At 42.4% G+C, this 27,123-nt stretch overlaps 1 protein-coding gene across 1 annotated transcript in view; it reads right to left on the bottom strand.

Annotated features, from left to right (window-relative positions):
- The window catches only part of TPH2 (tryptophan hydroxylase 2), a 137,152-nt gene that overhangs the window by 25,265 nt on the left and 84,764 nt on the right, over positions 1-27,123 (bottom strand). The window contains exon 8 of the mRNA XM_038756352.1: positions 23,787-23,913. Within this exon, the coding sequence (XP_038612280.1) occupies positions 23,787-23,913 (127 nt within the window). The remainder of the gene's footprint in view (positions 1-23,786; positions 23,914-27,123) is intronic.

Here is a 27,123-nt window from a genome sequence, read left to right as displayed (position 1 = left end):
ATGTAATAAATACATATTTATTACTCTATTTATTTATTTATTTATTTATTTTACTTGTACATTTCTATCCTACTTATTTTATTTTGTTGGTATGTTTGGTTCTGTTCTCTGTCTCCCCCTTTTAGACTGTGAGCCCACTGTTGGGTAGAGACTGTCTCTATGTGATGCCAATTTGTACTTCCCAAGCGCTTAGTACAGTGCTCTGCACATAGTAAGCGCTCAATAAATACGATTGATTGATTGATTGATAAAATACAGTAGAGTTCGTACTTGCCCACAATGATTTTAAAGTCTAGATTCTTTACAGAAGTATAGTGCCAAGCACTATACAGAGTAAACACTCAATAAATACCTCAGCGTAGCTCAATGGAAAGAGCATGGGCTTTGTAGTCAGAGGTTGTGGGTTCAAATCCCGCTCTGGCAACTGTCAGCTGTATGACTTTGGGCAAGTCACTTAACTTCCCTGTGCTTCAGTTGCCTCATCTGGAAAATGGGGATGAAGACTGTGAGCCCCACATGGGACAACCTGATCACCTTGTATCCTCCCCAGCACTCAGAACAGTGCTTTGCACATAGTAAGCGCTTAACAAATGCCATTATTATTATTATTATTATTATTATTATAGAAGCAATCAGCAATGGAGTTCCTTCTCTTGGAAAAGCCCACTTCCTCCCGAATATTCACCCTGATTGCATAATCCCCAAGCGCTTAGTATAGTTCTCCTCACCCAGTAAGAGCTCAAGAGTAAGAATCAATAAATACCATTGATTGATATCCATTTAAATCACATTTTAAACCACAGGATTCCGGATTTAGTGTCATCCCCTTTGAGGTTCACTTTAAGTCTCGAGAGAATTGCAACCTGAATTTATCTTTTTTTTTTCCTTCTGTAAAATGGAGGGCCTTCTGCTTATGAAGCATTTTGAGAGCCACATTAGTAGTAATAGTAGCAGTAGCAGCGGAAGTAATCGTAATAATAATGGTAATAGTTGGAGTAGAAATGGTAGTTGTTATACCTGTGAGACTAGACTGTGAGCCTGTTGTTGGGTAGGGACCGTCTTTACATGTTGCCAACTTGTACTTCCCAGGTGCTTAGTACAGTGCTCTGCACACAGTAAGCACTCAATAAATACGACTGAATGAATTAATGAATGAATAGCACCCATTTGATGTGAAGCACTGAACTAGATGATTGGGAAGTACAGAATCAAAAAGTAACACCTTCCCTGCCCACAGGGAGCTTATATACTAACAAGGGAGACACTCATAAAAATATTTACAAGCAGAATGGTCAAATAAATAATTGAGTATGCATATATGAATGAGTTTTAAAGAGGGTGCAAATAAATTTGTGTTAGAGTTGATTGACAAAAATAAGGGAGTCTAGAATGGCATTTATTAAGCACTTACTGTGTGCAAAGCACTGTTCTAAGCACTGGGGAGGTTACAAGGTGATCAGGTTGTCCCACGGGGGGCTCACAGTCTTAATCCCCATTTTACAGATGGGGTAACTGAGGCACAGAGAAGTGAAGTGACTTGCCCAAAGTCACACAGCTGACAGTTGGCAGAGCCAGGATTTGAGCCCATGACCTCCGACTCTCAAGCCTGTGCTCTTTCCACTGAGCCAAACTGCTTCAATATCTATTGAGTGCCTATTGTGTGCACAGCACTGCACTAAACCCTTTGGTGGAGTGGTTAGAGCACGGGCCTGCGAGTCACCAGGCCATGGGTTCTAATCCTGGCCCTGCCACCTGTCTGCTGTGTGACCTTGGGCAAGTCACTTCACTTCCTCTGGGTCTCAATAACCTCACCTGGAAAATGGGGATTGAGACTGTGAGCCCCTTGTGGGACAGGGACTTTGTCCAACCTGATTATCTTGTATTAACCCCAGTGCTTAGAACAGTGCCTGGCATATAGCAAGCACTTAACAATCATAATTATTACTATTATTACAACAAGATAGCCTTGATCCTGTCCACAGGAATCTTACACTCTAGAGGGGAGACGGACTTTAGAATAAGTTGCTTCTAAGGCAAATGGCAGAATACATGGATATGTGGGAAAAATATGCCTGAATCATCTGCTGAAGGGATGATATGCTCAGGATGCTGGAAAATTAATCAGAAATTAAAAGTACTTAGATGAACAGAACAACACGTATTCAGTATGTAACATCTAGCTTCTTTGGGGGATCAAAGGAGTAAACACAGATTGTATAAGAGTTCGACATACTTTTTTTATGGTATTTGTTAAGTGCTTACTACGTTCCAGACACTATACTAAGCACTGATTACTTCTTAATAATAATAATCACTGTGGTATTGTTAAGCGCTTACTATGTGCCAAGCACTGTGCTAAGCACTGGGGTCGATACAAGATAATCAGGTTCCACATGGGGTTCACAGACTGAGTAGGAGGGAGAACAAGTATTGAACTCCCATGAGGGAACTCAGACAGAAGAGTTAAGTGACTGGGTCAAGGTCACACTGTCAGAGCAGTGCATTTATTTAGAGAAGCCAGTTCCTCTGATTCTCAGGCCCACCCACCTTCCCCTAGGCCGCACTGCTTCATGAAAATAATCACTGAAAACAATGTCCAGTGTGATCATCTTGTATCTACCTCAGTACTTGGTGCCTAGGAGGTGCTTATTAATGGCCATAATTAATTAACAAAATTAAATTTGCTTTCTAGACCGTTTAAGCCCTAGTAGTCCGAATGCTCCTTCTGCCAGTTGGGCATCTTATTTCTCAGGTCATCACTTAGGCCTGCAGGACTACAGATGAATATAGAAAAGCAGGGTGGCTCAGTGGAAAGAGCCCGGGCTTGGGAGTCAGGGGTCATGGGTTCTAATCCCGGCTCTGCCGCTAGTCAGCTGTGTGACTGGGCAAGTCACTTCACTTCTCTGGGCCTCATTTACCTCATCTATAAAATGGGGACTGTGAGCCCCCCGTGGGACAACCCGATCACTTTGTATCCTTCCCAATGCTTAGAACAGTGCTTCACACATAGTAAGCGCTTAACACATGCTATTATTATTATTATTATTATCCTTCACTGCCAAGAAAACTCCCTCAAGGCTCCAAAAGGAAGGGCAACAATTAATAGCATCTCAGTGCCACTGTAATGAGAGTCACCCAAGAAATTAGAATGCTGCTGCCAATTGGTTTTAGGGAATTAACAAATCTTTCAGTCACCCAAGACCTTAGGGAAGCAATCACTTAGTTAAAAAAGATAAGCAGCTGCCCACTGTAATAGATTTGTACAGTTAAGACTCAAACAGTCCAAAAACTTTGACCCTCATAAAGACTATTCAGATGCGTAGGTTGGCCTTGTTGATACTCGGTGTTGAATTCTGTAACTATCACAGGCCTCAAGAGGAAAAGAATAAAAATTAAGTGAGAACATCAGAGTAGGGCAACGTAATATCATCATAAGGTTAGGTTGCCCTGGGCTATGTAAACCAAAAGCAGCAGCCCTGACATTTCATTCAGAACGAATGTGAAGGGAAAGATATTTTTCCCTACCGCATTTATTAAACTCACAACTAAGTGTTCTAATCCTGTTCTGTTTACCCAGAAAAACAGAAAATTAGGTGTGTTTGGTCCTATAGCATTAATCATTCAATTAATGGTATTTTTTGAATGCTGCATGCTGTGTGCACTGTACTAAGCGCTTGGGAGAGTACATAACAGAGTTGGTAGAATGGGGGTTAAGACTGTGAGCCCCACGTGGGACAACCTGATCACCTTGTAAATTCCCCAGTGCTTGGTACAGTGCTTTGCACATAGTAAGCGCTTAATAAATGCCATCATTATTATTATTATTACAAGTTGGCCACATAGTGAGCGCCGGCGCGCTCCGACTATATATACAGGTATATATACCTGTATATATGTCTATATGTTTGTCCATATTTATTACTCTATTTATTTATTTTACTTGTTCATATCTATTCTATTTATTTTATTTTGTATGTTTGGTTTTGTTCTCTGTCTCCCCCTTTTAGACTGTGAGCCCACTGTTGGGTAGGGACCGTCTCTAGATGTTGCAAATTTGTACTTCCCAAGCGCTTAGTCCAGTGCTCTGCACATAGTAAGCGCTCAATAAATACGATTGATGATGATGATGGTAGATACGTTCCCTGCCAACAATAAGCACAGCTTAGGTTGATGGAAGGAGCTCAGGCCTGGAAATCAGAAGACCTAGGTTCTAATCTCAGCTCGGCACTTGTCTGCTGTATGACCTTGGACAAGTCACTTCACTTCTTTGCACCTCAGTTTCCTCATCTGTAAAATGGGGAGTCAATCCTACTCCCTCCTACTTAAGACTGTGAGCCCCATAAGGGACAGGGACTACATCCTCGCTGATTATCTTGCATCTTCCCAAGCGCTTAGAACAGTGCCTTGGTGGTGATGGGTGGCGGGGGGGTATCAGGACTACAAGAGTCCTTCATGGTTTATTTGGCTAAGAATGAGCAGGCAGAGGGGGAGTCTATGAAGTCTGAGAGATCTCTCAGCCTTTTCACTTTAACAGATGATGAGGAATGGAGATTGGGCAAGGAGTGAGAGGATATCATTTCCTCGCAAGTTGGAATTTTGCTTGAAGGCCAGGCATTTCACTTCATTTCCCATTAGCACTCCAGGGAGCTTTTAAGGCTGAGTTGTGAGTCCTGCACGCCTTCTGGATGGTATCCAAATATACTGCCAAGAACTGTGACCTCACGCAACTTCAGCGCTCCAGTGGTAAAGTGGTTTCAGGAAGGCAGAGTCCTTCCTTCTGTAGCATCCCTCACTATGCAGAAGTGGAATGGCTCTGATTATTCATTCATTCATTCATTCATTCAATCGTATTTATTGAGTGCTTACTGTGTGCAGAACACTGTACTAAGCGCTTGGGAAGTACAAGTTAGCAACATATAGAGACAGTCCCTACCCAACAGCGGGCACACGGTTAGTTCTACATGGCTGTAGTCTGCACTTTACTAGTCACCAGGCCAGAGTGGGGCTGGACCGTGAGGTTCTTTGAACCAAAAAACTCAGGAAGGGAGCAGAGGATGGGTTTGAGGAGCTGATTTGTGGCCCCAAAATTAGCATCAAGCTGAGCAGCCTGACAAAAATATGGAAGAGCAGCTTGGTTCTAACCCTGGCTCCACCGCTTCATCTGCTGTGTGATCTCGGGCAAGTCACTTGACTTCTCTTGTGCCTCTGTTTTGTCATCTGTCATTTCCCCCCCCGCCCTACCTCCTTCCCCTCCCCACAGCACCTGTATATATGTTTGTACAGATTTATTACTCTACTTATTTTACTTGTACATATTTACATTGTACATTGCACATATTCTATTTATTTTGTTAATGATGTGCATTTAGCTTTAATTCTATTTATTGTGACGACTCGACACCTGTCCGCACGTTTTGTTTTGTGTCTGTCTCCCCCTTCTAGACTGTGAGACCGTTGTTGGGTAGGGACTGTCTCTATATGTCGCCGACTTGTACTTCCCAAGCGCTTAGTACAGTCCTCTGCACACAGTAAGCGCTCAATAAATATGATTGAATGAATGAATCCCCTCTAAAGAGGGGATTAAATCTTTCTTTTTGCCCCACCTCAGGCTGCGAGCCCCGTGAGGGTCAGGGACTGTGTCTGATCTGATTACTTTGTATCTAGCCCAGTGTTTGGCACATAGTAAGCACTTCACAATCACCACAACCATTATTAAGGTACTTCCTGGACCCAAGCCCTTCACTTAGTATGGTGCTCTGCACACAATAAACTCTCAGTAAATACAAATGATTCATTAATTGACTGATTCATTAGTTGATTGCCCCAGAGCAGGCCTTGCTGAGGGGACTGGATGGCTTTCCTTCCTTGAGTTCCCCAAAAGGCAAGAGAGGGATGGTGGAGGAACTCCAAAGGCAGGAAAGAGATGAACGCACACAGACACACATACACAACTCACACCTTCTCACCCAGCAGACATGCTAGACACAGACCAACTAAAATGTGAGGTGGTAAATGATAGGAGCAGCAGTCAAAAGCAGCTGTCTCTGTCTATCTTAATTCCCCCCCACACCCCAGTACGATTAGAAGAGGTCACTGGCCCTCAATGTCAGTGATTTTTTATGACTATTAGTTCCCCTTTCCATCACTGGAGCTCCACACATGAAGGCCATCCCAGAGTTCACCCAGCCATCCCTAGAGCCCAAAGCAGGACTCTTGGGATGGACTCAGGGAAAAAAAATCGTGACAAGCCTTTTGGAGGGAGGAAAGGAGGCTGGGCTTGCTACCAAACATGATTTTCCTAACGGGATAACCCTGAGCAATACAAAGCAAAGGCGAGAAGATTCCTGCTTTGCCGGGCTTGTATCGGTTTCTTGAAATTGAATGTACTCCTTTTTCACGGTGCTGTAAAAGGTCACACACTTAATGAGAAGATGAAAAATGAGCTATTTACTGACTCGAGAACAAGGCCGTGAGTATGCACTATCACTATGGAAGAGACATTTCATTTCTATCATCCTAATTAAAAACATAGAGCTATCTGTTAGTCCTTTGGATTCTGAGAGAGTTTGTGAGCACGAGTATTCATAAGACCACTATTTGAGCAACAATATCCTTCTATTCCTAGACAAGTGAAGAATGTCTCTGCTATACCATTGCATTTGTTCTCCAGGGGGCCTACCTGCCTTTTCTATTTTTCCTCTTCATCTCTAATTTATATTCTAAAAGTTACCCCCAACTATTTTGTTTTACGTCTATTTGTTTTAAGCCAGACTGATGTATCTTCTGCTGCTGTCTCCCAACTATACACCATATTGGAGGTTTTGCTTCTCTGGGTCTTTAAAGAGCTTCTCTTATCCCGGTACCAGATGGTTCAGGTCTCCCCCGCCTCATCCACACTCTCACGTAGCCCACCTGGTGAAGGTGGGACAGATTGAGCATTGAAACTGTGAGTCCCACATGGGACGGGGCCTGAGTCCAATTTGATATATTTGTGTCTCCCCCAGTGCTTACAACAGTGCCCGGCATATAGCAAATGCTTAACCACAGTTGTAATCATCATTACTGTTATTATGTAGCTTTAATTCTATTTGTTCTGATGACTTTGACACCTGTCTACATGTTTTGTTTTGTTGTCTGTTTCCCCCTTCCAGACTGTGAGCCTGTTGTTGGGTAGGTACCGTCTCTATATGTTGTCAACTTGTACTTCCCAAGCGCTTAGTACAGTGCTCTTTTCAATAAATACGATTGAGTTATTACTTATCTTTTTAGTGGCCTGACAGCACCCCAGGACCCTCACCGTTGATGATCATTTGGTGACATTCAACCTGAAGTGTGGCTCCGTGGAAAGAGCCCGGGCTTGGGAGTCAGAGGTCATGGGTTCAAATCCAGGCTCCGCCATTTGTCTGCTGTGTGACTTTGGGCCAGTCTCTTCACTTCTCTGAGCCTCAGTTCCCTCATCTGTAAAATGGGGATTAAGACTGTGAGCCCCACGGGGGACAACCTGATTACCTTGTATCCCCCTACCGCTTAGAACAGTGCTTCGCACATAGTAAGCGCTTAACAAATGCCATTATCATTATTATAATTATTATTATTATCTAGGTGGTGATGGTGGAACAGCTTTAGAAGTCAGATGTGGGGCCTGTGGAAAGATGATACTTCACAGCCATAAAGGAAATTGGGCCCTCCAAGTACTGGGTATGCATTGGGCTATTGGGCTTCGCACATAGTAAGTGCTTAATAAATGCCATCATTATTATTACTATTATTATTATTACTATTGGGCATGCAGTTTGCATAAGAACAATAGAGAATCAACATGGTATAATGGCTAGAGCCCAGGCCTGGGCCTCAGAAGGTCATGGGTTCTAATCCCGGCTCAGCCACTTGTCTGCTGTGTGACCTTGGGAAAGTCACTTCACTTCCCTACTGTATCAGCCTCCTTTCTCTCCTCACTCCATTCTACATTTCACTAAGCCTGAATCATTTTTCTAAAAAAAGGTTCAGTCCACGTCCCCCTGAGATCAAACAGAAACTCCTCACCTTTGGCTTTAAAGTACTCAGCCAATTCTCCCCCTCCTATATTACTTCCCTAATTTTCTAGTACAACCCAGCTCACACATTTCACTCCTCCAACAGCAACCTACTCACTGTGCCTCAATTTTATCAATCTCACCACCAACCCCTTACTTATATCTTCCCTCTGGCCTGGTATTCTTTCTTCTTTCCAAGCGCTTAGTACAGTGCTCTGCACACAGTAAGCGCTCAATAAATACGATTGAATGAATGAAGGAATGAATGAATATTCAACAGCCCACCACTCTCCCCACCTTCAAACCCCTTACTAAATTCAGAACTCCTTCAAGAGGCCGTTCCCATTTAAGTCCTCATTTCCTCTACTCTACCTTCTGGGTTGCCCATGCACTTGATCTGTATCCTTTAAGAATTTTGTATAACAATAACAACAATAATAATAATAATAATGGCGTTTGTTTATTATTATTATTATTATTATCATTATGGTATTTGTTAAGCGCTTACTATGTGCAAAGCACTGTTCTAAGTGTTAGGGAGGTTACAAGGTGATCAGGTTGTCCCACAGGGGGCTCACAGTCTTCATCCCCATTTTACAGATGAGGTAACTGAGGCACAGAGAAGTTAAGTGACTTGCCCAAAGTCGCACAGCTGACAGTTGGCGGAGCCAGGATCTGAACCCATGACCTCTGACTCCCAAGCCCGGGCTCTTTCCACTGAGCCATGCTGCTTCTCTAAATAATATTTGTTAAGCACTTACTATGTGCCAAGCACTGTACTAATCGGGGTTGGATACAATCCCTGTCCTACCAGGGGTCACAGTCTTAATCCCCTTTTTACAGATGAGGTAACTGAGGCACAGAGAAGTGAAGTGATTTGCCCAAGGTCACACAGCAGACAAGTGGCAGACCTAGGATTAGAACCCAGATCCTCTAACTGCCAGGTCTGTGCTACTTCCAGGGGCCACAGTTCTTCTCATAGTTTCACTGTAACCTCAGTTCCATAATACTTATGTACAGATCTATGATTCATTTTAATAATAATAATAATAATGTTAGTATTTGTTAAGCGCTTACTATGTGCCAAGCACTGTACTAAGCGCTGGGGTAGGTACAAGGTAATCAGGTTGTCCCACGTGGGGCTCACAGTCTTCAGCAGTGTGGCCCAGTGGAAAGAGCACAGGCTTTGGAGTCAGAGGTCTTGGGTTCAAATCCCCGCTCTGCCAACTGTCAGCTGTGTGATGTCTCCCCCTCTAGACTGTAAGCTCCTGGTAATAATAATAATAATAATAATAATAATAATAATAATAATAATAATGTTGGCATTTGTTAAGCGCTTACTATGTGCAAAGCACTGTTCTAAGCACTGGGGAGGTAACAAGGTGATCAGGTTGCCCCACAGGGGGCTCACAGCCTTAATCCCCATTTTACAGATGAGGTAACTGAGGCACAGAGAAGTGAAGTGACTTGCTCAAAGTCACACAGCTGACAATTAGCGGAGTCAGGATTTGAACCCATGACCTCTGACTCCAAAGCCCGGGCTCTTTCCACTGAGCCACGCTGCTTCCTGGTGGGCAGGGAATGTGTCTACCGACTCCGTTGTACTGCACTCTCCCAAGCATTTAGTACAGTCTTTTCAGGACTTCAGTTTCGTTTCCAGCAACCACTCTGATTTCCTCCGGTCTCAAAGTCTTCTGGCACATTCTCCATCCAGTAAAGCTGGATTGTGACCGGCATGTCTCCCAGGAGCCCAAGTAAAGAACCCAAGTCCCTGGGGAGTTCCTCACATCAGCGAGCAGAGTCTGCTTAATCTCGGGAGGCCCAGCCCCAATCTCTATTACCTCATCCCGGGTACAAGAGCTGATGAAAGCACAAACCGGGAGCCATAGTTGAGGGGACTGAATGTGGCATGAATAAATAAGGGATGCTTCTTAGCTCAGTCATTTCGGTTCCCCAGCACGTATTCACTCTCTTTCCCAAAGGCAGAGCGGAAAAAAAAAATTAAGAAAGAAGGTCTTCCTAATAATAAATAAGAGAGTGTGGAACAAAAATATAATATTAAGGATGCTGTGGCACCTTTACTTCTGATATTTAAGATGTAAGATGTAAGATGTAAGTGCTTAGTACAGTGTACAGAGCACATAGTAAGCGCTCAATAAATACGATTGATGATATTTATTCAGGATTTATTGGGTGAATTAAATGCTTGGGAAGATACAAGAAAATAAGATCAGATGTCTAACGACCTTTAAGGAGAAGTAACCTAGCACCTTCTTAGAGGGTTCTTCTGTGATATTACCTTAGACCCCCTAGACTGTGATTTCCGTGTGGGACAGGTACTGAGTTCGAACTGACTTTCTTCTACCTACCCTGGGAGAAGCAGCATGGCTAAATGGAAAGAGCACGGGCTTGGGAGTCAGAGGTTGTGGGTTCTAATCCTGACGCCGCCTCATCAGCTGTGTGACTTTGGGTGAGTCACTTCACTTCTCTGTGCCTCCCCTCATCTGTAAAATGGGGATTAAGACTGTGATCCCCACGTGGGACAACCTGATCACCTTGGATCCACCCCAGCGCTTAGAACAGTGCTTCGTACATAGTAAGCACTTAACAAATGCCATTATTATTATTATTATTATCCTCACTGCTTATTGGTACATAGTAAGTGTTTTACAAATATCATTCAATTGTATCGTACACTCCCGAGCACTTAGGGCAGCGCTCTCTGCACAAAGTAAGTATGCAATAGATACCACTGAATGATTGGCTATTTTGAGGTTGGAGGATGGAGCCAGTGACCTCTCAAGGATCCTTTAGGCCTCCGGGTTTGGAAAGAGGAGGTGTAAAGCAATTGGCAAATAACTGGAAATCAATCAATCGACCAGTGAGAGCTGTACTAAGCGCTTGAGGGAGTATAATACAACAGAAGTGGAAGATATGTTCCCTGCCGACACGTGCTAACAGTCAAGAAAGTCTCACGGATTATTATTCTTATAGCTGAACCGTATGCAAATTGATTTTTTTCCCCCGAGGATTTCAAAACAATTAGGCCAGGAGGTTTTGTAAAATACCTGTGTTTGGTAAGTCAACTGCAAAAGAAGTTAAGGATTTAAAGAACGCAAGCAAGCCAAAAAAAAATGAGCTCATGCAGAACAACAACAAAATCAGTAATGCTTAGTCTTATTTTACAGCAGGGGCTGGAGATAAATTGGGTGCATTACTAATAGTGGATCCAAATTATCTGCAGAACAAATATCCTTCTTACAGAATACGCAAGTAGGTTTGATTTTTCTGGGAAATCCTTTCCACAGCTCTTTTTAGCTACTAACTGAAGCAGAAATTGTTTAAAAAAGAATTATGAGTTGAAACCCCGAATGAAGGAATCAGCAAGGGGAAAGAAATCCTTTGGAAGCTAGGGTTTGAACTCCAGTCAAATCTCCAGTTAGTTAAATAGAAAGTGCACTCCGTGAATTAGACGGCAGCTACCTTACCACACCACCTAATATTTTTTTAATTTAGAATTATCCAAGGACCCAGCACAGCCAAATACACAGACCTGCACAAGTCTACTTCAAAGAGCTCCTATTGCGAGTGGTAGAGTTATTCAGCCAAACAACTGCAAACTCTCTTGCCGCAGCCGAGATTTGGGACCCAAGATTTATTGACTTGTTTGGTTATTAAGGGAGTACTGCACGGACCAACGAACAGCATCACTTCTAATCTGCTTGAAAAATTTAGTCAGGAATTCATATTTCATGCGCCCTGGCTGCCAAGAACAATATTTATTCATTTGTTTTCCCAACCTGTTTCCCTAGGTCTTAATTCAGGGGAGTTGCGCTTTCAACTCCAAGCAGCAGCATCTGGCTCCTCTAAGGGAGCTTATATTCTGCCTTAAAGGTGTTCGCTAGGTTGTTTAATTCTCTAACCCCGTTCATTGAAAAGCACTCTACAAAGTCCCACGCTTGGAGATGATAGATGATATAATCCCCACTTCAGAGAGGGGGGGGGACTCAAGGCATAGGAAAGCTAAGTCAGTAACCAAGGTCACAAAGAAGAAAGTTATTAACTACACACGGGTCTTGTGACTTTTAGTCCCACAGTAAATCCAAGAAGGAAGCGGGGTGACCAGATGGAAGGAACCTGGGCCCAAGAGTCAGAGACCCTGGGTTCTAATCCCAGTTCCACCATTTGACTGCTGTGCGACCTTGGGCAAGTCACTTAACTTCCCTGTGTTCAGTTTCCTCAGCTATAAAGTGGGGATTCAATACCTGTTCTTCCTCTAAGACTGTGAGCCTCGTGTGGGAAAGGGACTGTGTCCAACCTGATTAACTTGTTTCTACCCCAGCACTTAGAACAGTGCCTGAAACATTGTAAGCGCTGAAGAAAATAGCATTAAAAAAAAAGATCGAATAAAACACCGCCTTTCTGGGTTTGGGCTTGCGCTTAATTTATACCAGATATTCCAAGAGTCTGCTCCAGTACGTCTAGAAATTGGTGGTTCATAGCTCTAGCCCCGCCTGAACTTCCCGTTTCCATTCTAAAAGTAAAAATAAAATCAATATTTAATTTTTTAAAACATCCTGTTAAAATAGGAGTAGGCGGCTATTTCCAATAAACTTCCATCTATGACTATAAATGCATCTGTATTATTGCCATAATAATCACACTTCATGAAGCAAGAAGCAGCGTGGCTCAGTGGAAAGAGCACGGGCTTGGGAGCCAGAGGTCATGGGTTCTAATCCCGGCTCCGCCAACTGTCAGCTGGGTGACTTTGGGGAAGTCACTTAACATCTCTGGGCCTCAGTTCCCTCATCTGTAAAATGGGGATTAAGACTGTGAGCCCCACGTGGGACAACCTGATCACCCTGTATCCCCCCAACAGTGTTTAGAACAGTGCTTTGCACATAGTAAGCGCTTAACAAACGTCATCATCATCATCATGAAGTCATTACAGATTTTGGAGCCCTGCCACATATTTCATTTCGAATGAAATGCTGATTGTGATTTTCAAGTCTAGGCAAAGTAGCTTACATACCTAGGATGTACTTACGTGCTCTAGGACAAAGGAGATTGAATGGAGCCCAAGAGAAATACAGGGGAATCTCTTGTCTATTACCACTAGTAAGATTTTCCTAAACTTTTATTGAGCGTCTGTCGGGGGATAATATTCTTTAGGGAGTGTTTGTGTTCTTCTCCTATTCAGGTGGAGAGCTATTAGGGAAGAAGTGAGAGTGAGTAGGAGTGCAATTGGAAACTTGGCAGGATCAATGCAAATACTGCAGGGTGTTCACCCTGTCTGGCAACTCCAGTGATTGCTTCGAGGCCATCTCCACTTTAGGAATAATGTTCTCAGGAACTCAACAGTAGTCATCATCAATCGTATTTATTGAGCGCTTACTATGTGCAGAGCACTGTACTAAGCACTTGGGAAATACAAATTGGCAACATATAGAGACAGTCCCGACCCAACAGTGGGCTCACAGTCTAAAAGGGGGAGACAGAGAACAAAACCAAACATACTAACAAAATAGAGATGAGTCCTCTCTACAACAGCTAATCTGATCGTCTACATGGTGTAGTGGCTACAGGCTGGACCTGGGGGTCAGAAGGTCATGGGTTCTAATCCCAGCTCTGCCACTTGTCTGCTGTGTGACCTTGGACAAGTCACTTCACTCCTCTGTGCCTCAGTTACCTCATCTGGAAAATGGGGACTGTGAGCCCCACGTAGGACAAGGGACTGTGCCCAACCCGAGTTGCTTGTATCCACTCCAGCGCTTAGTACCGTGCCTGGCACATAAGTGCTTAACAAATACCGTCATTACTATCATTATTCTCCTTGAGGGCAGAGATCGTGTCTATTAATTCTATTGTACTCTCCCAAACAGTACAGTGCGGCTCTGCATTCTCAGTACATACTTTCGATTGATTCTTGAATTCACTATTCTGGGGTTTCCACGAGATTTATAGCTGGTGTTCTCTCCCAAAGAGTAATGAAGACATTTTTCTACATCTTGATTGCTCAGCCCGGGACCTGTCAGTAATCTGTGGGTCAGCTAGCCTGGCAAGGAGACCCAATGAGTCTGTCCTGGTGTATTTTATGGCCTATGTGTTCTCAGGGAATTTCAATGCAGAATTTCTCGATAGGCCCACATATATGCTCATGGGCACTGAAGAGGAAAATGGTTCACTGGGGGATCCATTCCTTCCAATTCCAATAAGATTGTTGCCTAATATCTCGTTTTCCACATCAACTAGCTTTAAGCATCTCAAATGATAAGATTTCAAATTGTGAGCCCCTTGTGGGATTGGAATCCTATCTAAATTTAGCTCATTTTGCATTCTCCCAAGAGTTTAGTTCAGTGCTTAGCACAATGGAAGCAGCGTGGCTCAGTGGAAAGAGCACTGGAGTCAGAGGTCAGGGGTTCAAATCCCAGCTCCACCAGTTGCCAGCTGTGTGACTTTGGGCAAGTCACTTCACTTCTCTGTGCCTCAGTTACCTCATCTGTAAAATGGGGATGAAGACTGTGAGCCCCCAAGAGATAACCTGATCACCTTGTAACCTCCCCAGTGCTTAGAACAGTGCTTTGCACATAGTAAGCGCTTAATAAATGCCATTATTACTATTATTATTATAACGTAAGTGCTTCTGAATATCGTTTCTACTACTATGATTAATTCTCAGATGATCATTCCCTAAAATGAAATTGCCCCCTCAAATACATTCTACAGACGCACTTCAGCAACAGTGACTGACTCATGAAAATAGAAAAAAAAAATACAAGTCTTAAGTAACAAGCAAAGTGATTCTATAATCACAATCTGTTCACTCCAGTGGAGTGCTTCTTATTGTCCTTTATCCACTCTCAGCTTCATAATTTACAGCGATATATTCTACGTCCTGTTAAACTTATGATGATTTTTAAATTACAGTTCAGAAATACAGCTCATAAAGGCCTTTTGACTCTTTTGTTTGAAAAATACATTCACGGAATAGGGTAATTTAATTCCTTTCATTTCATAAAGTGTAACCTCTGTTAAAAATTCATAGCAATTCAGTGTCTCTCTTTGCTAGGAATGGAATTGGACTGCTAAAAACTAGACCGAGATTTTAAGAGGTACTACCATCGGAGTGTAAGTTCATTGTGGTCAGGAAACGTTCACTTCTTTATTCTGCTCTTCCCAAGTGTCTATCACAGTGCCCTTCACCAAAAGGGTACTCAATAATAATAATAATGGCATTTATTAAGCACTTACTACATGCAAAGCACTGTTCTAAGCACTGGGGAGGTTACAAGGCGATCAGGTTGTCCCACGTGGGGCTCACAGTCTTAATCCCCATTTTACAGATGAGGGAACTGAGGAACAGAGAAGTTAAGCGACTTGCCCAAAGTCACACAGCTGACAAGTGGCGGAGCTGGGATTTGAACCCACGACCTCTGACTCCAAAGCCCGGGCTCTTTCCACTGAGCCATGCTGCTTCTCAAAAAATAAATGCACTATTACTAGAATGATTTTTTCCATATTTCTATTTATGGTTCTTTATGACTGTGTTGAACCCCCTTGGTGAGAGAGAAAGATTGAAAGGTATCAGTATCAGGGCATATTTCCCTTATTTTAGAAAAACTGCTGTATAGTGCCTCTGGAATCGGAAAAAGACTCTTCATTATTCCACAAACTAATATTTCCTAAGTGCCTTTTTTTAAGATCTTATTCCATTTCCCGTCACTGACAGAAAATCTTGTGTGAAAAATTTCCTGTTGGACATGGTAGAGGTCAAAGAACTTGACACTGCCTCTTCCTGAGGAAACTAAATTTCCTTAGAAAGCAAAACCTTGTTAGAAATGGAGTTATTTCATATAAACCACCCTGCCAAATAGAGAGCAAGTAAACATGTATTATCATGTATCATTTTATGTTGCCCGGTGAATTTTAAAATATTAAAAATATTAATATTAAAAATGTGAGTATTTTTCTAACCATAATAATGATCTTTCTTAAGCCCTTTCTACAAACCAAGCCCCCACAGGGCTTACAGTCTAAGAAAGGGGGGAAAATCGATATCTTAGCTCCATTTTACAAACAATAAAGCTGAGGCACAGTAAAATTAAATGATTTGTCCAATGTTACGCTGGAGGACAGTGGCAGAGCTGTGATTAAAATCCAGTTCTTATGACACCCATGTTCTTTTCACTAGCCCTCACTACCTCCTTTACGGTTCTAGAACCGGGCCTTGAGGCCTTAAAGGATATTATAAAAGATCCAGAAAGTGCTTAGAACAGTACTTTGCACATAGTAAGCACTTAACAAACACCATCATTATTAGCATTATTATGAAAAGGATACCTTCTAAAGTATCCAGACTGAAGATTAGCCTCTTCTGACAATAACTCACCCTCTGACTTTTGTCTCAGTTTCCAAGGCCTATCTATTAACGTCACAAGCAACGTCCATTATGCCAGCAGAGAGTGTCTTCAGATGATCGTACGGAAACTTGTACTTTCAATATTTTCTATCTTATGGGGGTGTTGGTTCAGCACTACTAAAAATTTGCCTCAGAGAAGTTGGGAGAAAAGTGATCCGGTCGTCAAGTGGGGAAAAGAAAGATTGGAGAAAAGAAGAGGGAGAAGCATGAAGAAAGTTAACTCCATTTGCAAGATAATATCACTCCTCTACCTTCTCAGCAGTCATTATGGTAAAAGCAATGGTTTGGCGTGGCTATTATTAACTTTAATTAAGCTACCCTTAGAAACAATCTACAGGTGTATATTACCACTGGCCCAAACAGCTCAATTGGGAATGTATAAAAGTTTTCTCCTTCCAGCACTTGGGTGCATGTAATACAAAGCTGACACACATTTCAACTCCTCCAAAAGCTATAACACTAATTAAATCCCAGATTTAAACATGATGTAATTGCTCTTACATCACACCCTCCCCAAAAGTTAACTAGTTGTAAATCTTGAACTCTGCTGGCCGGAAGGGAAAATGTAGATGAGGAAATGTAGGATATGCGATTGAGGAAATGTGTGTAGCAGTGCTACCCAACTCATCTCTTCCTCCTAAAATAATAATAATTACTGTATCTGTTAAACACATACTGTGCGCCAAGCACTGTTGTAAGCACTGGGGGAGGCACAAGTGAATTGTCGCACGCAGTCCCTATCCTGCAGCGTCCTTACAGTCTACGTAGGAGGAAGAACAGGTATTGATGAGGAAACTGAGGCCCAGGGAAGTTAAATGACTTGCCTAAAGTCACACAGCAGACAAGTTGCAGACAATTTCAGATGAGATCCCAGACTCTCCGAGACTCATAATAATAATAATAATAATAATAACAATAATAATGGTATTTGTTAAGTGCTTACTATGTGCCAAGCACTGTTCTAAGCACTGGGGTAGATACAAGGTGATCAGGTTGTCCCATGTGGGGCTCACTGTCTTAATCCCCATTTTACAGATGATGTAACTGAGGCACAGAGAAATTAAGTGGTTTGTCCACCGTCACACAGCAGACAAATGGCAGAGTCAGGATTAGAACCCACGTCCCGTGCTCTTTCCACTAAGCCACACTGCTTCATGTCCCTCCCCTTAGGCCACAATGCTTCTCCTTTCCTTCAGACTCTCATCTGACTCATTCTCCACTTTGCACCTTAATTTCAAACTCACTGATGATCCACTGAATAGAAACAGTCTTTCCTATCTGGGTCAACAAAACTCGCTTTTTCACATCGCAAATTTAAACAGGGCTACCAGTTGATTTCATTTGGCCTGAAAAACATCCGTGGTGTATTCATGATGACTACATTCTCCTCAAAATGATCTGCAGTTTTGTTGGAATCTCCTTAGGATGGGAGATAGGACTGAACTGAATTGATCTAATTGCATTACAAGATGCTTTCATTGTTTAGTCACTGAAACTCCATTAAGTTTACTTAAATTAAAACATCTATGCATATACTTCCAGGGCCAAATTCTGTCCAAGATGTTTCGGTTTGTGCCTCACCACGTCTTTAAAAATGAAGGCTACCAGCAACAGAGCAGCAGGCTACACAAACTGGAATTATAGAGAAAATTGTTAAACAATGAACTTTGCCTTTGGAAAAGCTGAAGATTCTAACGCTGAATAATCTGTAGGCATTGAGTAAATTTACCTGTAGGCCACTTGGTCTTTCCTTACTATCTCTTATTAAACCTATCCTCTTCTACACAAATATTGTCATGGAGCGATACCACTCCATCAATTTTCCAAGAAATAGGCGGTAACCACCCAAAATATTCCGCCATAATATTAACCCAGTTCTGCAAACGACAACAACAACAAAAAAACAGTCTTTCAACAATGTGATCTAGCATTCTAGACTCCTCCATATGCGCCTCAAGTTCCTCATCTGTAAAATGGAAATTAAAGATTTGTTCTCCCCCTCCTAACTCAGACTGTGACCCAGGTGATTAAATTGTATCTACCCCTGTACTTGGCACAACAGTAAGCATGTAACAAGGACTGCAGTTATTATCGTTAGGATTATTGTTATCATTATCATTATTCTGCTCCATATTTGGAGGATTTTTTTTAATAATACGACCCCAGTTAATCGGTCAATGGTATTTACTGAGTGATAACTCTGTGCAGAGCATTTTACTATATATCTGGGAGAGTACAATTCAGTTGGTACACATGATTCCTGCCCTCGAGGAGCTTAAAGTCTAGCTGGGGAGACAGACATTAGAATTACAGGTAAGGGAAGCAAAACCGAGTATACGGCTATGTTCGTAAGCGCTGTGGGGCTAAGAGAGGGGTGAATACCTTAGGGAGTGGTTGGCTGAGTGCGTGGGTGAGGCGGTCAGGAGGGAAAATGGTGGGAAAGGGGAAGGGAGGGGAGATGTGACTTTACTCAGGGCTAGAAAATGCCAGCAAAGATCATTTTGTCATGCTGATTTTGATCAGCATGACAAGACCATGCTAGCACATCAATGTCCTCATCCTTTATCTCACCGCAGGCATATTATTTACATTGATAACAATGAGTTTGAAATACATTTACAAAACACCACCATCAATTTGTCCAATTTCGAAAGTACTCCATTAAAATTGTTTTCAGGGCACGGAAACCACCGTGCAAATACAAGAGAAATTGCTTCAGTCTCAAAACCAAGCGTTTCTTATAATGTCAAAATTAATTTCTTGCAGAAATAAGGCAAGGAGACGCAAGTAGCTACAGGCGATAACTTGGCACCTCTGAAGAGAGACCCAGAAGTTCTATTGCAACATGGGCCAAAATTTAGAAGAGTTTAATGGCGTCAATTAGTCTCCAGTGGATGTTGTTTCATTCTTAGGACAGTTTTGTGACCTGCACGTCATAGGAAAGTTATATAACGGGCACTTCACTATGAATGAATCCCTTGTTCATCGGTGCTTATATTTCCTGAAGAAGGAAAAATAGGCACTTAACTATGTAGGCATTAAAAATATAAATCTCACCTAACAAAACTGTCTTGGTACTGTTTTCCAGAAACAGTTTGCCTTCACATCTTGTGATTTGGGGGAATTTTTTTCCCCCTCCAGCATTCTTCAGTTTGTTTAATGTAAACCAAGTTCAGGAAATTACTGCTAATAATTATTCCAGGACTAGCCTGAATTTTCAAGAGATCTATTATTTTTCTGAAGATATTTCCTCCCCTCTCCTACTGATGTCTTAGTAGTTAATCTCACTGCCTTCGGAAATGGGTCATGATAATGGGCTCCTTGCTTTGGCGTATTGCTTAAAGTTCATTAATATCCACATTCTACATCAGTATCTTTGTTTCAGTATTTACTTTGAAGTTGTCTAGCAGGAATTTTAGTCTGTTTTCGCCTTCAGTGTTTCCGCTGGCATTATTCAATTCATTTTGTTTTTAACTGAGAGACAGAATGCTGTTCCAGGAGGGATTGGCAACTTTGGTGTCATTTCAGAAGCAGGGTGGCTCAGTGGAAAGAGCCCAGGCTTTGGAGTCAGAGGTCATGGGTTCAAATTCCGGCTCTGCCAATTGTCAGCTGTGTGACGTTGGTCAAGTCACTTAACTTTTCTGGGCCTCAGTTACCTCATCTGTAAAATGGGGATGAAGACTTTGAGCTCCCTGTGGAACAACCTGATCACCTTGTAACCTCCCCAGAGCTTAGACCAGTGCTTGGCACATAGTAAGCACTTAATAAATCATGATCATGGGTTCAAGTCCTGGCTCCACCAATTGTCAGCTGTGTCACTTTGGGCAAGTCATTTAACTCCTCTGTGCCTCAGTTACCTCATCTGTAAAACGGGGATTAAAACTGTGAGCCCCCGATGGGACAACCCGATCACCTTGTAACCTCCCCACTGCTTAGAACAGTATTTTGCACATAGTAAGCGCTTAATAAATGCCATTATTATTATTAATAATAAATGCCATCATTATTATTATTATTATTATTCAGGAAGCTTTGCTTTGCCTGTCTCTTCCCTTTGACCTTCGGTAAAGACCTTTTCTATTCTCTTGTACACCCTCCCGTTACAAGGCCGAGAAATGAAAAGAAAAGTATTTACTCTGCAAAATCCTTCCCCACGTGAGCAAGGATATCAAATTGGAAAATTTACAGAATGAAGCGAATGGAACAGGGGATAGAGCCCAGAGGATTGAAGAAAGGTGGGGAAGAAAAGAGTTGTATGCCCAGCGCCCACTCTTCAAAAACCTCTATCCACCTTCGCACCAAACAGAAACTCCTTTCCGTCGGCTTCAAGGAAATGCAAGCAGCTCTGAGCTGCCAGCGTCACTTCCCTTCTCTTCCTCTCCAACCCAACCCATCCGCTTTGCTTCCCTAACACCCAACTATTTAAGGAACCTCAAAATCATCTCTCACCATCGACCCCTTACTCACACCTCCCTCCTGCCTAAAATTCCCTCCCACTTTGCATCAGACATCATGCTTCCCATCTTCAAAGTCTTACTAAAATTATAACTCCTCCAAGAGCCCTCTCTTGCCTAATCCCTCATTTCCCCACCTTTTTAGCCCCCCATTTAAGTAACCCCTTAAGCACTTTGATATATACCCCAACTCCTAGCCCCGTGGCATTTAATGCATACATATTATACACACGTATAATATGTAACATTAGTAATATCTAACTATATAACATTAATATAATGTATTCATATATATGTACATATATATGTATATATACATAATGTATTCATATATATGTATGTATATACACATATATACATACATATATCAATCAATCAATCGTATTTATTGAGCGCTGATGGTGTGTAGAGCACTGTACTAGGCGCTTGGGAAGTACAAGTTGGCAACATATAGAGACATTCCCTACCCAACAGTGGGCTCACAGTCTAGCCCACTATAACACAATGTTATATATATATATATATATAACACAATGTTTTATATATATATATATATATATATATATATATATATATATATATATATAACATTAGTAACATATCATTATCCCCTGCTTCCAGCAGCATGGCTCAGTGGAAAGAGCCCGGGCTTGGGAGTCAGAGGTCGTGGGTTCTAATCCCGGCTCCGCCACTTGTCAGCTGTGTGACTTTGGGCGAGTCATTTAACTTCTCTGTGTCTCAGTTCCCTCATCTGTAAAATGGGGATTAAGACTGTGAGCCCCAAGTGGGACAATCTGATCACCTTGTATTCTCCCCAGCACTTAGAACAGTGCTTTGCACATAGTAAGCGCTTATCAAATGTATTATTTTTAGAGAAGCAGCATGGCTCAGTGGAAAGAGCCCGGGCTTGGGAGCCAGAGGTCGTGGGTTCTAATCCCAGCTCCGCCACTTGTCAGCTGTGTGACTTTGGGCAAGTCACTTCACTTCTCTGGGCCTCAGTGACCTCATCTGTAAACTGGGGATGAAGACTGTGAGCCCCACGTGGGACAACCTGTTGACCTTGTATCCCCCATAGCGCTTAGAACAGTGCTTGGCACATAGTAAGCGCTTAATAAATGTATTATTTTTTGAGAAGCAGCATGGCTCAGTGGAAAGAGCCCGGGCTTGGGAGTCAGAGGTCATGGGTTCAAATTCCGGCTCCGCCACTTGTCAGCTGTGTGATTTTGGGCAAGTCACTTCACTTCTCTGGGCCTCAGTTCCCTCATCTGGAAAATGGGGATGAAGACTGTGAGCCCCACGTGGGACAACCTGCTGACCTTGTATCCCCCACAGCGCTTAGAACAGTGCTTGGCACATAGTAAGCGCTTAACAAATGTCATCATTATTATTATTTTCATTTGAATGTCTGCCTCCCTACCTAGACTGTAAGCTCCTTGTAAGGATCATATCTACCAGAGAAGCAGTTCCTTCATCTGTAAAATGGGGATTAAGACTGTGACCCCCCCCAAGGGACACCCTGATCACCTTGTAACCTCCCCAGCATTTAGAACAGTGCTTTGTACATAGTAAGCGCTTATGTGAGGCCCTCCCCCATGGGATATCCTGATCACCTTGTAACCTCCCCAGCATTTAGAACAGTGCTTTGTACATAGTAAGAACTTAATAAATGCCATCATTATTATTTTTATTAACAACTCTACTGTATTGTACTCTTCTAAATGCTTAGTACACAGTACTGCGTGCGGAAATGCTTCTGCACACAGTAAGTGTTTAATAAATACCAGCGATTGATTGATCAATTGTTTCCTCCATTAGATTATAAATCCTTCAAGGGAAGGGATCATACTTCACACTTCTGTACTGTACAGTGCTTTGCACACAGTAAGCATTCAATAAATATAGGTGATGATGATACTGATTATCTGTCTCCATCCATGATAGAATCCACCTAAGGTTTCCAGCTCACTCTGCAACCATTTTCTCATTCTGTATTCTCCTCTACACTTAAACATCTGTTATTTCTGACTCTCCATATCCCTAGTCTCTCCATCCTTCCTAATTCATCATCATCATCATCAATCGTATTTATTGAGCGCTTACTATGTGCACAGCACTGTACTAAGCGCTTGGGAAGTACAAATTGGCAACACATAGAGACAGTCCCTACCCAACAGTGGGCTCACAGTCTAAAACAATGACCCAAATCTGCAGACTCACCCACATTCGGTAAAATGACCCCTCCACTAATAGAAAAGGAGGCCTTAAATAAATAGAACACACTTCCAGAGCAGACTGTGTTTTTAAAGGGAGCAAAACACTCTAAACTGAACACACTTGCAGAGCAGACTGTGCTTTTAAAGGGGGCAAAACATTCTGAGGGCAAACATCACGGGTGAAATGAAGATTAACTACAAACACACCTGCTAAATTCTTCCCCTAGCCAACATTCTTCCCCAAAAGAATTCACTATAATACTTCAAGACATAATTGTTTAATAGAAATAATTTTCGCCTCTTCTTCCTGGGGTGCTATTGATATTTTTTTTATGGTATTTGTATCGGATATGTGCTTCCTATGTGCCAGGCACTGATTTAAATGTTGGACTAGATATAAGGTAATCGGGTTGAGCATGGTTTCTGTCCTACAGTGGGCTCACAGTCTTAGTTCCCATTTTATAGGTGAGTTAACTGAGGTACACATAGGTGAAGTGACTAGGAAATGTTGCTTCTCATTGACATCCAGCATACACCATTCCTGCATATCTCTTGGTTCTTAAAACCATCCAACAGCGCTTAGCAGCTCTCATTTCAGCAGCCACAAAAGGTTTGACTCTAACGACTCCCGTTTTGCCGAAGAAGCAAGGAAAAAGAAGAGACTCACGGTGGCAAGCTTCTGCACATCTTCATCCGATGCACCCAGGGAAGCCAGGCCTATTTCTTGGGAAAACTGGGCAAACTTGGGATCGGCGAGAAGAGGAACATGTCCTAAAAGTTCATGACACGTATCTCTGGCAAACAGAAAGAGCACAAAGAAATATTATGCATTACATGTAGCGGGGTCAAAATCACCAAGGACAGAATCAGCTAGGAGACGTACGTTACACGTACCCTGCCGAATGTTTCTACATCTTGCCACCAATATGAGTGACTTTCTGATAGTTTCCATAAGTGGTGAATTGGGGGTCATTTCGGTTAGTGCTTTAAACACCCACAACGGCTAGATCTCGGGACCCTATTTTTTTCATCTGTGTTCTGCTGATTAGGTTAACTACTGGAGTGGATAGATTCTAGCGCTTAGAATAGGGTTTGGCATGCAGTAAGCGCTTAACAAATACCATCATTATTATTATCAAAACAGTGGTTGGTAGTGATCCTGATGGGTCTTGCATCCATGGATTTCATTAGGCCTAGGGTCTGAGGAGCCACAAGTTCATCCTGAATGGATGAACTTCAGTTACCTCCTCTGTAAAATGGGGATTAAGACTGTGAGCCCCATTTTTTGTTGTGTGTTTCCCCCTTCTAGACTGTGAGCCCGTTGTTGGGTAGGGACCGTCTCTATATGTTAACGACTTGTACTTCCCAAGCTCTTAGTACAGTGCTCTGCACACAGTAAGCGCTCAATAAATATGAATGAATGAAAATGGGTCAACCTGATTACCTTGAATCTACTCCAGCACTGAGAACAGTGTTTGGCACACAGTAAGCTCTTAACAAATACCATAATTATTACTATTATTGATGGAAATACTACTAATCACTACTACCAGCGCTCAGAACAGTGTCCAGTGCTTAGAATATTGCCCAGCACTTCAAACCGTGCTTTGTACATAGTAAGCACTTAATAAATGCCATTATTATTATTATTAATTCATTGCTACCCTCTCAGTATGTAAAGGGGAGACTTTCTGAATGCTTAGTGCTTGAATTTTAATCTCTCCTTTTTAGATTATAAATTAATAATAATGTTGGTATTTGTTAAGCGCTTACTATGTGCAAAGCACTGTTTTAAGCACCGGGGGGGATACAGGGTGATCAGGTTGTCCCACGTGGGGCTCACAGTCTTAATCCCCATTTTACAGATGAGGTAACGGAGGCACAGAGAAGTGAAGCGACTTGCCCAAGGTCACATAGCTGACAGGCAGCGGAGCCGAGATTAGAACCCATGACCTCTGACTCCCAAGCCCGGGCTCTTTCCACTGAACCACACTGCTTCCCAATGAAACACATCCTGTCTTCTACTTTTTATGTATGCCCCCAAGCACCTAAAAATAGAGTACTCCTGGATTTGTACCCTTTTTTCTTTATTTTTCTCCACGGCATTTGTCAAGTGCGTACTCCGTGGCAAGCACTGTAGAGGGTAATCAGGCTGGCCACAGTCCATGTCCCACTCGGATGTCACAGTTTTCAACCCCATTTTACAGATGAGGTAACTGAGGAATAGAAAAGTTGAGTGACTTTCCTAAGGTCACACAACTGACAAGTGGCAGAGCCGGGATTAGAACCCAGGTCCTTCCAACTCCCAGGCCGGTGCTCTATTCTTTAGGCCACACTGCTTTCCACTCTGCTTTATTAGCCCCACTGTCATTCCCATAGAAATGATTAACATATGTTTAATTTACTTATTTATATTTATAGCTGTCTCCCCCTCTAGATTGCAAGCTCCTCGTGGGCAGGGAACATTACTGCCAACTCTCTTATATTAGGCTTTCCCAAGTGCTTAGCATAGTGCTCTGCACTCAACTGTCAATGAATACAATTGATTAATTGATGGATTTCTCTGCACATAGAAGGCACTCATTAAATAGTATTCCGTGAATGAATTTTTGTTCCAAGAAGATGAATCCAGGCCTGCAGTCTTAAAGAGGCTTTGTGCCTGTATTTATGTTCATCTGAATCCCCAGTTTGTGAGGCACCAGAGTTGCTTCCTTAACGCTAAACTTCTGTGGCATATTATTAGCCTTTCAAATCTAGTTTTCATCTGAAAATCCTTGTACTCATTTTCCCAGAAAGGGAATGTGGGACTGAATTCCCACTCAGCTCCACGAAACTATGACCGCTGGGATCCATAGAAGATCATCAGAAAAGGTCCAGATTCCATCCCACACGGGGCTCACGGCGGGTGGCAGGTATTCGATCCGCATTTTACAGATGAATAAATGAAGGAATAGAAAGTTGAATGACTTGCCCAGGGTCACTCAGCAGACCAATGGTAGAACTGCAGTTCGAACTCAGGCCTTTTTAGAGTTGTTCTTTCCACTAGGTCTCTCCACTAGTGCTTATGTTCAGAAGCAACAATGGGGCAACACTGGCCCGGCAGTCAAGAGGCTCGGTTAAGAGGAAGCTGAGCAAGAGTGGCCTTGGGCAAGTCATTTCACCTCTCTGGGCTTCTGTTCCCCCAGCTATAAAGAGGGAATAATGTCTCCACAAGCAAAGCAAAGGCCTGAGAGCCAGGGGACCCAGTTTCTAAAACTGGCTTTGTCATTTGCCTTCTGTGTGACCTTGGGCAAGTCACTTTAGTTCCCTGTGCCTCAGTTTCCTTATCTGTAAAATGGGGATTAAATACCCATTTGCCCTCCTCCTTAGACTGCGGGATAGGGACTGGATCTGACCCGATTGTCTTGTAGCTATCCCAGAATTTACTACAGTGCTTTGTATACAGTAAGTGCGTAACAAATATCATTAACATTATTATCATTTCTCCCTTCAGAAGGAACACAATGCAGATCTGTTAAGGACTTAGCACAGTACCCTGTACAGAGTAAGCACCCAATAAATATCAACGATGAAGAAACTAAACCTCATTATGGGCGGGGAATGTATTTTCCCAAGCGCTTAATACAGTGCTCTGGTTATAGCAACCACTCAATAAATACCACTGAACTGATCGACTGAAAAGAGGTGCTTAGTCAAATACCCAAATTGCTCTATTTGGGAAGCTTTCAAACCATTGTTACTCAGCCCATACAGAGCTTGGCAAACCGATCTATGCATCACCCAACCCCACCCTCTCTCCATCACTGCTCACTGAACAGCTAAATATGAATGGGATGCGAGTTTACGACTTTACTTCCTTATCCCACTAGATCTTTTTAAGGGATTCAATTATTGGGCCATAATTATACCTGTCAGGGCATACTGCCTCCAATCTCTTGATCTGCAAACATTTTTCTTAATTCACCTCCTCTCTGACATGCTTTTTACCTGAAGAATACTTCTCG

Source organism: Tachyglossus aculeatus, chromosome 14 (genome assembly GCF_015852505.1).
Source record: "Tachyglossus aculeatus isolate mTacAcu1 chromosome 14, mTacAcu1.pri, whole genome shotgun sequence".
Taxonomy (NCBI): Eukaryota; Metazoa; Chordata; class Mammalia; order Monotremata; family Tachyglossidae; genus Tachyglossus; species Tachyglossus aculeatus.
Note: the sequence above shows the minus strand (reverse complement) of the source record. Positions and strands in the feature narration are given on the sequence as shown.